General features: G+C 37.1%; 2 protein-coding genes across 2 annotated transcripts; both read right to left on the bottom strand.

Annotated features, from left to right (window-relative positions):
- Window positions 1–238: 238 nt before the first annotated feature.
- On the bottom strand, window positions 239–3,982 carry LOC113045623 (mucin-5AC-like). The gene is made up of 2 exons (XM_026206107.1): window positions 3,718–3,982; window positions 239–2,984 (listed from the first exon to the last, which is right to left on the bottom strand). The coding sequence occupies exon 2, from the start codon at window positions 2,667–2,669 to the stop codon at window positions 1,428–1,430; it is 1,242 nt and encodes a 413-aa protein (XP_026061892.1). The 5' UTR covers window positions 2,670–2,984; window positions 3,718–3,982; the 3' UTR covers window positions 239–1,427.
- Window positions 3,983–7,832: 3,850 nt separating this feature from the next.
- LOC113045617 (mucin-21) lies at window positions 7,833–10,991 on the bottom strand. The gene is made up of 2 exons (XM_026206093.1): window positions 10,862–10,991; window positions 7,833–9,538 (listed from the first exon to the last, which is right to left on the bottom strand). Exon 2 carries the CDS (start codon window positions 9,528–9,530, stop codon window positions 8,004–8,006), a length of 1,527 nt encoding a protein of 508 aa, XP_026061878.1. The 5' UTR covers window positions 9,531–9,538; window positions 10,862–10,991; the 3' UTR covers window positions 7,833–8,003.
- Between the last annotated feature and the right edge of the window lie 286 nt (window positions 10,992–11,277).

Raw genomic sequence — 11,277 nt, 5'->3', positions numbered from 1 at the left:
CTTTCTGCAGAATTACACAGAATACTAACACTTTTCATTCAAAGTTCTACACATCCCCTGCCTCTTGCATGTATGCTTATTTGTTTTAATTTTAATTTGTTAATTTGATAATGTTATATGATATATTTTGTAATGTTATACTACTAACAGTGTAGAAATCTAAGACATTTACCACAGACTTTCACAGTTTTCCTGCACAATCAGCAAAGATGATATTTTTAAAAGACTATGGAAACGGTTTGTATTTAAAAATATAAACATTTTATTGCATATTTTGCCATCATTGATTAATATGCTATGCCATAAATCTCTATACTTACAGGAAGAGAAAAAAAAAGCTTCATTCTCAGAATGTAAGTTCTAAAGTTTAACTGGTTTTTTAAACATCAACATTGTATGCCATAATCAGTGAATTTTAGTGCACTATCCAACATCAAAACAAACAAAAACACATATATCTAAAGATCCAGACTGTTGCTTTTTAAATCTACATCACTGGCAAACATTTGAAATGGATACATGATTAAGTTTAATTAATTCAACCATTACTTAAAGTACGGTAAAGTAAGTTTTTGCTGATGAAATCCAGTAATTTCGATAGCATGTAATCTGCAAATTTGCGTGGGTGAAAGAGTTACCCACAGCAATTTTGCAATGTGTTCAATTAGTCACAGTGGTGTAATGTAACGAAGTAACATTAGAGTACTTAAGTATTTTTTATGAGAACCTGTACTTTAATATTTAATAGAAACGGAGTTTGAATATTTCTGCCAACTTTCACTTGTACTCCATTAGCTATAGCTCCTAATTGAAATGTGCAGGCTTATTGAAAGAATCAAGCTTTTAAATGAACGACTTAATCTCTATGACTCGCTCATTAACAGTCACTTCATTTCACATTTCAAATAGACTATATTTTCTTGGTTTAAATCTTTTCAAATATCAATATTCAACGTTTTACATTGAAAACAAAACATTATTTATGCACTTGTAACTGCTATTAAATGCGTCCCCTCTAAGCTGCGTTAAACTGCCTGTGTAAATGAATCTAAATGCCATTTCAGATGCAGAAATGTTTTCTTATGTTGGAATGAAAGAGACAAAGTCCCGGATGAAGTGGCTCGTATGCGAACCCAAAGATACAAAATGGAAGAGAGAGATAAAACTGAACACAATCTTCCTGTTCAAACTGTGTATAGAAGTTGTGCTTCACACAACCACAGTACAGTATTGACACTAGGCAACAGATATTTTGCTGGCCAAATTTTGCGGAAATTTGACTAATATTACCGCACTTTTAAATAAGTAGGTTTTTTAGAGCATCATAATACATTGCACCTTTGCTGATAATGAATTGCGATCATCAGATAATATATAAAAACTAAATCCCTTAAACCCCTTATGTTCATTTAGTCAACAGAAGACGTTTAAACAGCAGTGGTGAGACAGAATGTTTCTCCTCCATTCATCCCCTTCTCTTCACTTTTTTCATCTCCTTTCTGTTTCTCACTCTCTGCCGGTGTTGTCTTGTCTTCATTCACATCCTCATCTATGAATTTAAAAGGCTCCTGTTCTTCCCATTTCTTAGCCTCTTTGGTACCGTCCCCACCCACTCCACCATTAGCCACGTCTCCTCCATCCGGGGCGGTGAATGTGCTGAGCACCATATCATCTCCATCCAATTTCCCATTATTAGGAAGAAGACCCTCCTGTACCTCAGCATCATTTTCAGCTCCCGCCTCCAGATTGACAGGCCCCGCCCATGCGTCATTCTCCCCCCCTTTTTTCTTCTTGGACCATTTACTTTGGGGTCGAAAGTTCCTTGAGGCATTTTTCTTTCGCCTATGGACGAACAGAATCATGCCCACACACAGCGCAAAAATAACGGCCACACACACTATGATTATTAATATCCAGTTGGTTTCTATGGGAGAGCCTGTACTGTCGTCTGCTGCGGGGCCGATGGAGGTGTAGACTGATTCTTCATCAAGAGTCGTGAGCGGGTGCATGGGTGCAGCAGTATTTTGAGGGAGCTGAGAAGTTGGTGTTAGACTGGTAGTGCTGGTGTCTGCAGGGCTGGAGATGATGGACGGAGGCTCAGCAGTTGATTCGGCGAGAATGAATGTGGGATTGAGGGCTTCTGTTGACTCAGTGGTCATGGCCACAGTTGCTGTGGTGATTTCATCTGTAGGACGTTCTGTTGAGATGGTTAACTCAAATGTTGTTTCATAATGACTTGTGCTTGGGGCATCTGAAGTTATTCGTTCAGTCGCTGTTGTTCCCACATTAACATACGCAATAGGGGTGGACACTGTGGTCTGCTCTGTTTGTACAGTTGTAGTTTCAGGATCAGATATTTGTGATGTTTGTTCGATCTCAGCACTGAGCGGTTGAGGACTCTCAGATGTTGGTTCCTGCATGGTGCTTACTTGATTAACAAGTGTGGTTTCTGGATTATCCGGATCCGCTTCTGTCTGTGCTAGAGTAATTGTATTTTCAGGTGTGGTGATTTCAGGACCTAAAGTTGTCTCCATAGTGAAATTGTTCTGTGATGTGGGGAGGATTGCATCTGTGTTTGTCGTTGTCTCTTGTGCATCGGTGGACTTGAAACAGGGTCCGAGAGCAAGGAACAGAAGCAAATAGCTAAAAGTAAGCCTCATGGTGAGCATACTGGCTGAAAAAGTCACTCGATCTAGACGTTTCCTGTAACAATTTCAGGGTTAGTGCAACAAAATTTCTCAGGTGAGCTGATATTGTCTTTGGAGATTCAACCATGAACGTGATCAAAAATGAAGGAAACTTTAAACTCTGAGCAGCTGACTGAAGAAATTCATCTTTTTTGACGTGTTCTTTGTGTGGTTGTGTTCTACGGAGGTTATCTTGCGTGAATCTGGGCCGGAAAGTTTTACACAGGCCTGTTCCTTCCTCTTTCGCCTTCTCTGTTTCTCTCAGTGTAGCATGGGCAATTTCAGCGTTGAAATAATCTTGTGACAGTAAAAAAGACACCGGAAGAAAAAGACAGTTAGACAAAAACGGTTATCACTCTTGACTATTTGTCTCAAGGATATACATTTTGTATTAATTGTATTTCGTTTTTGGTTATTTTTTGTAGGTTTTTTTTTAAGAAATCTCTTTAGGGATCATTCATTTGATAAAAAATAGAGTAAAAACAGTAACGTCATGAAATATCATTGAAATAAAATAAAAAAAAAACATTTTCTATTTTATTAAATTTTAAAATATAAGTTATTCCTTTGCTGGCAAAGATGAATCAGCAGCCATTTTTTTTTTTTTTTTTTGTGGAAAATATTCAGAATAATTCTGAATGAGAATATAAACATAATTTACCATTCTAAATAATATTTATTTATTTTTGCAAAAAGGTGAAATTGAATTCTAATAATTTGATCTAAAATTAACTTTCTTGCGTATCTTGGGAACCTCGTGAAACTGGGGTTGTTTGCGCTTTGCTTTACCCACCAGAAGAGCTACACTTTATTTGACGGGGAGAACAGAGGTCCATCCTCAGGTTATTTTAGTGCACATCTAACACAGGTACTAGAATGCAATTTGAGTGCCAGCATGATGTTTATATTTCTCTAAGCTGCATGTGACGTTTTTTTTTCTTTCTTTTTGTCTACCTGTCCTCAAGCATCATACAACGTCACAGCCACAAACCATCTGATCCCTTTATAAATTAGTACAATTGCCACTTACCTTCATGCCTCTGAGAATAGTCACAGCGTACTCCAACCAGCAAGACCAAACTGCACATGTGAAAATCTACACACTCACACATGCAGAGCACACCTATATCCTGTTAATTTCTCTTCCTCTCTAACTCCTACATGCTCTCTTTCATTTCTCCTCCCTCTGAAGATGTCATATCACTACTTGCATCTGGCCGAGTGAGGCTGCAGCCGAAAGATTAAAAATAAAAACCTCCCAGAAAGTGCTTGGTTGTAGTATGAATTATTATCTGAGGCAGAAAAAGAGAAGGCAGGTTCTAATGGGAAGCTCTGTGCAGGGTGTGTTGACACTTTTGTGGCTTTGTCTGCACAACTTTGCCATTAAAGTCCTGTGTACTTGCATGTGTATGTGTTGAATGTGTACGTGCACGTGTATGAGTATGTTTTTGTTGGGTGGAGGGTAATACGACAGAGGTGTGAAAATGTGTGTCTAAATTAGTTTGCTTAAACAGTTCGGAGATGTTTGTCATGTCCTTTTTCACGTTTCACAATCTAAATGATAACATATCTAAAATGAAAACAGGATTTGGTAACTTTACCTATTGCATCTATCAGGTAGCTTCAAACATGTTTATTTGGGGATTTTAACACGAGCATGATATCTAGACATTAAAAAAGCAGTTTTTTTTTTATTTCTGTTAATGTTTAAATTCAGCAGAAAACAACACTTATTACTATCATTTCCTCTTTCTGAACATTGGCACCTTTTCATGACGTTATCTCTCACTCTTTTTCTTTTTTTGCACCACTAAAACACAACAGAAACCAGCATCATCTGTAGTAAATCTTCAAAATGATTGATTCACACCATCTCAGAATCAATATTTAATTTTGCTTCAGTTTATTTCACGTGATAATCTTCACAAGTGCAAGACAGCACTGTAAGATTTCCTAAGACAATGTGTTATCAAAGATTCCTGCTCCTAGATTTTTTCTTGGGCAAGTTACTACAAGTCCTGACCAAGTGATGGTGGAAACACAAGCTGTCATTGTGTGCCTATACATGGACTGAAAAATTATGGTAATTCATTCAGTACTCTTTGCTCAAAGCATATCAAAATAAATTGCATATAAAAAAATGCATATTATAATTAATTTCATGGTAACTCAAAAATATGTGCATTTTTATTTATTTTGTTCAGTGATTGGAAATTTTTGAAAAATAACCTAAAAAGTTCTGAATATTTCAACAGGGTGAAAAAAATGTATGTGGTTGGTGTGGACTGGCCTTCACTTTTCCAAGTAAGAGAAGTTTATCATTCTGGAGTCACATCAGTCTTCTTGTCTGATGTCTGGGAAGAGTTATTTTACTGATTGATCCATTTAATGCAAAAGTGGAAAACTTGAGGCAACCAGCTTCAGGACTTTTTTAAATATACTTATGGAAAAAATATGTATTAACCTAAACTAATTAGACTGTGCTTTTATTAAACTGGCCTATAACAATAAGTCCTTTAACTCTATATTTTCAATTAAAGAGATCATATGATGCGACTTCAAGTTTTCATTTCTCTTTGGAGTGATACAAGCTGTTTGTGCATAAATCAGATCCCTGAAGTTGCAAAGACTAAAGTCTCAAATCCAAAGAGATATTCTTTATCAAAGTTAAGACTCTACCACGCCCCCCTAAAACAGCTCATTTACACACGCCCACATGTCTACATCACTATGTGGGAAGATTTGCATAATGCCGCCCAAATGTTCACGCAAAGAAAGAAGGCTTGTTTCCAGTAACACAGTTAGTGTTGAAGCAGCCATTTCAGGGAGATACTGTGTGTATCAAGGTGAAAGCACTTCATTTGGCTTTCTGAAAGTAGATGCATTTAGGAGTCTTTAAGATTCTTTAAAACAGAACAGCAACACATTTTATGGATGACCGTTTCGTGAACCTAGGAGAGGAGGTAATTCTGACTTTGCTACAACAGTCTGGCGCTTCTGAATCAGCTACTTTAAGTATGTTTTGTTATTAGTTTAAGTATTTGCTATTGAATGTTCAAATTGGGAGTTTTGCGCGCCGTGTGTGTGTGTGTGTGAGAGAGAGAGAGAGAGGGTCACACAGTGGAGTCAGCTTTCTTAACTGTCCGTGGCTTGTGTACCACAAACACATACAAGCTTCACTGTGTCACACCACTCTGTTCCTCTTTCAGGCTTGAGCTGATGATAAATCTAAGGACATTATTAACGGTTTTTACATTTATTTTGAGAGATGAAGCTCACGATTATGGAAAAGGGAATTACATTTCCGATGAGTGCTTGCGGTGTTCGGCCAATGACAATGCACTGGGTCAGTTGGCCAATCAGAGCAGACTGTGCTTGTAGAAAACTGATTGAGAAAAAATGATTGAGAGAGGCATAGATCAGACCCATAATAATGTACAGTATTTGAAAAATAATGTGTTTTTTAAACATTAAATCATGTTAACATATTCTGCTACACCAAATACACAAAATAATGATCTTAAAAAAAGCATCACATGACCCCTTTAAGATTCCCATTATCATTACGAAATAGTGATGTAGAGCATTCTTATACTGGGTACACACCCAAAGATAATCGGGCTGATTTTTGACTGATTTTTGAACCCCGAGGACAAACGCATGCACACGCTGTGGAGATTATCACGTGGAACGAAACAATATCCAATCAGAAAGAGAGATGATCGTTCTTAAAGAGTGATGTAAGATCTGATATTAATTATTTAATGTTTATTTAATAAGGCAATTTCAAAGAGAATAAGATCTCTTTACCAAGAGAGAACTGAGAACAGCTATTACATAGTATATATGATTTTGTGACCATTGCTCACCTCTAGCTCACTCTGTAACTTGTACAGACCATGTGCCTCCCCCCCCACCCATGACTTTACCCAAAGCCTTTTCTTTTATTTCCCCCGAGAATATTCTGTCAAAATCATTCCAAACACATAATTCATTCTAAAGTCTCGCGAGATTTTTGCAAGATTTCCTGTGGTCACAGTCGAGACTCTGGTTGAAAATCTGTTCGTGTGTGGTGTGCTGTCTTTGTCACATCATGGCACGCCACATACTATAGGAGCTTTAACGGTTAAATCTAGGATTTTTTTTAATCTTCATGTTTGTGGTCTATCACATTTGGAAAATCTTATAAGATGTAAAAACTCTTTTGGTGTGTACCCAACATAAGTTTGTCTAACTTGCGTATACATTTGTTGAGTAAACTGAAAGGTTATTTAGAGTTATATCTACATACAAAAACAGGCTGTGTGTTTGTATACTCAGTGAAATGGAAGGAACTATAATGGTTGAAACATAATACAACTTTAACAACAAAATAAATTAAAAAAAATATTAATAATCATCATAAGTCCACATGCTTTGACTAAAAATACAAATGATTGCATCATCAGTAATTAAGCTGAGCTCATCTGCCTGTTGGGTGGACCCTCATCACCAAACTTGATTTGGTAATGCTGCCTTCATTTGCTCTGGTAAAACTTCCTACTTCCCTCTTCTGAAGTTATCACGAAACGTGCTTTGTTGTTGAAAAGAATAGAGATTGTGGAAAATAGTAGGTTAATTCTCACCTGTTTCTTGGGGAAATTTTTCTGGAGGCAAATTTTACTGAAAATATTTAGTCAATGTCTAATGGATTTTTTATTAAATATAGCATCCCATTTGTTGGCAACCATATAAATATTACCTGCACTGTTGTATATTCACTGCGTGATCTAGATAGTCATCTTGTTGAATTCAAATTTAGGTAAAACAAAAAAGGCTATTGTCACTGTGTAAAATGTAAAAAATATCTATATTTATGTCCATAAATATACTTTTGAGTGTTACGGCAATGTAAAGAAATATTAATATTTTGAGGAAAATAAAAAAAACAGTCGCTATATCACTGGTTCTCTCACCCAACTCAGAAACCTGCGTATCACAATTATCTCTGTTTCCCATTTGTAAATATGACTTTTATAAGTCCGTTTATGTCTAGGGAACTCATATTTATAATAATTCCGATAGCATGTGATGGCAGCATAAGCTTGCTGTTTCATTGATTTTTTAACGTCAGATGTATATTCAATAGTCCAATCAACCTAGAGGTTGTCTTTTTTGTTGTTGTTTTTATTTATTTATTTATTTTTTACAGTGCACAGCCTCGAACAATTTAAGGTTAATGTAGGAAGGTCCATTAAAAATCCCCTTGTGTTTTCAGCACAAGCCTGAATGCCTAACTGTCAAATTGTTTCCTTTAGTGTCTTTCAAAGTTTATGACTATAAGTACTGCATCCTCTCTTCCTTAATGCGTCTGTTCGCGTACCAGAACTCTGTTATATCATCGACAGTCACCCTAGGCTGAATCCACAGCCCGTTCTCCTCGTTCTCCTGATCCTGTCCTCTTCCCTTCATCCTCTTCTCTTTCCTTCTGTCCTTCTCTTTCCTATCGGCCTCCAGCGTGGATCCATTGATGTACCAGAACTCCACTCTCTCCTGCACTGAAGCTTTGGGGTCGGCCCAGAGGCTCTCCTTCTCACACTTCTGACCTCCTTTCACTCTCCGCTTCATCTTTTTTTTGAAGACAGACAGACGGACCAAAAGGAAAATGGTGATTCCCAGGAATATGGTGGCAATCATTGCTAAAGCCCACAATGTGATGAAGCAGACCAGCCTGGATTGCCGAGAATGAGATTCTGGGTTTGGGTTCAAACATGCAGGCCACGCTTTGTTTTCTGTGTCAGTTTTGTTTGTTCTGTTGGTGGTGGCATTTAGGCTGAAGTCAGTTAGGACATCCGTTATAACAGAGATGTTGCTGTTGGTGGTGGTGGTGGTGGTACCACCGGGTGTGTCTGTTCCTGTCCTGTTTTCTCTTCCTGTGGGTGCTGTAGAGTTTGTGAACCTATGTATACTCTGTGGTGTCGTAGAGTGTTTTACTTCATCTGTTGAGGTGTGATATTCAGGCACATCTGTAACCGTCAGGTCTTGTGCTGTTGTGTAAGCCGGTGTGGTCGTGGGAACATCTGTGTTTGGTGAAACTGCCCATTGGTTACTCCCTGTTGCTGTTGTAGCACTTACATCAGTTGTGTTCGCTGCTGTGTCGTAATGTTGTTCTTCTCGGTGTTCACTTGTGAAATTGTAAGTTCCCGCAGTGCCTCGTGTTTCTCTCAACTCCTCGTTCGTATTGGCAAATGTGGCCTGGGTGGAGTTCGTTTCATAATTTCCTTCATCGGCCTTCGTTCTCTCATCCTCTTTCTCTGTCGAATGTCTCCAGGGAGCTGTCGAGACACTGTTGACTGAGTCTGATAAGGTTTCTGCAGTCTGATCAGTGTGCCCATCATAACTGTAACTCATACTTGACATTGTTCCTGTTTCACTGCTGTCGTCCTTTTGTGGCGTCAGTCTTGCAAAGCTAGGGGAAACTGTTGCATGACTTGTAATCGCATGGCTCATAGCAATACTCACGCCATCATCCATCATGTCATTTTGAGATGGACTAGTGCTGTTGTCTTGATATAGGGATGCTGTTTCCTGTGTGAGAGTCACATCTGGGGTTATATTTGGCAGTGTGTGCACTTCACTGGGTAAATTTGTTATGTTTTCCTGTGTTGTTGCAGTCAGAGGTGATGAAGATGTTGCATTTATAAAGATCCCAGGTTCTGGGTTTGTTTTTGTTGTTGCTGGAGTTATTTGTGTGATTTTAGCGTAGTCGCTTTGGGTGTTTGCTGGCAGTGTGTTGAAATAAAGAGCTGAGGCAATGAGGAACTGAGTGAACCACACTGTGATGGACAGCAGAGTCATCTCCATTGTGACTTCTGTAAAAGAGATGACATGAGTACAGACAACATGACAACAATACAGCAAAACAAATTAAAACACACAGACACAAAACAATAATAATAATGTTCATTTCTTTAATGCAAAAAGTACCTGTCCCAATTTTGGAATTTTTGGAGTTAACATTCATTTTAATTCATATTTGTTCATTATAAATTATATATACAACTTGAAATGTTAGTATATTATGTAGAGATTATGATACTCAGATGTATTTTCTTTTAAAGCACAATGATAAAAATGGCTTACAACCGCTGCTGGCCTGTCTAGAAGAATTTAAGCTTTGGCTCTCAAGTAATTTTCTAAATTTAAACGAAAATTGTGTTTGATGTTGACTGTGGCTCTCTAACCCCATATGAAACTCAGTGTGCCAGAAATCTGGGCGTTCTGTTTGATCATCATCATCAACTTAAAATCTGACAAACAGATCAGTGCTGTTGTAAAATCATGTTTTTATCATCTCTGTTGACTTTCTAAAGTACAACCCTTATTATCACAGAGTAATGATCCATGCTTTTGTCCAACTCGCTTAGATTATTGTAATTTACTTCATTATGGTCTATAAACCCCCTCTTGAACATTGAGATCTTGTGATCTTTGTCTGCTCATCATGCCTAGATGTATAGACTCAAAAAATGTACTAGTCTTGTTTTATCCATCTTATTTTTTTGTTTTTTTTTTCTATTCTGTACAGCACTTTGGTCGACTTTGGTTGTTTTTAAATGTGCTCTACAAATAAATAAATATTGTATTGTGTATTGTATTAATGTTAATGAAAATTATATATTTTATAAACACACACATACATATATATATATAAAATTTAATTGATATTTGTTCATAATACATTCTATATACAACTTGAAATGTTAGTATGTATATATATATATATATATATATATATATATATATATATATATACACACAAACACACAACCTTGATTAATACTTTATTTAAAAATCTTAATGATGCTGAACAGTAGCAGGTTTTATATATGTATATATAAATATTCATTTGAAAATACTTGTCCATAACAAAAACATAATAACATTTCAAATGTTGCAATTTAGCAACAGAGTTAACAAAAAAAATAACAGAGTTTTTTTTATTATTATTATTTAATCTGAATGATCTGACAATAAACAATCCAGGCCTACCATGAACAACACGTCACAAAATGGTATAAAATTCACACTGTACTGAACATGCTAAGGATAAATGAGAACCCTTGAGAACCTGAGCTTCGTCTGTATGACTTCTCATTTCGTTAACACAACGAACAGAAACAAATAAACTCTACCTGTTCAGAGCTCATCACGTTGTCTCTTCCTGGTGCACTCTGATTTCTTCGCTTGTGCAGTGGTGCCTTCTGGGATACTTATCACCCCTATAGCTGAAGCTTTCAAGTGACACGAGGAAATGACAGTTTGATCACCATATCAACAGTGGGATGAGGTGAGAGGATGTGGTTCAGTGGCTCCTCCTCTTCCCTCCATCACTGCTGCTGTGGAAAAAAAACACATCCTGTTGACTCATAACATTCAGATTTATCCAAATGCACATCACACTAATGAGGACACCAAATATACTAACAGAGTAATGCTTTGACAAGGTGACAAAGATGTTATGTATGTTGTGTTTCCATGTTTTATGGGGACATCCCATAGGTGTAATGGTTTTTCTACTGTACAAACTTTGTTTCTATCGCCCCTACCC

This window comes from Carassius auratus, chromosome 3 (genome assembly GCF_003368295.1).
Source record: "Carassius auratus strain Wakin chromosome 3, ASM336829v1, whole genome shotgun sequence".
Classification (NCBI taxonomy): Eukaryota; Metazoa; Chordata; class Actinopteri; order Cypriniformes; family Cyprinidae; genus Carassius; species Carassius auratus.
This window is presented reverse-complemented; position numbering and strand designations above follow the sequence as displayed.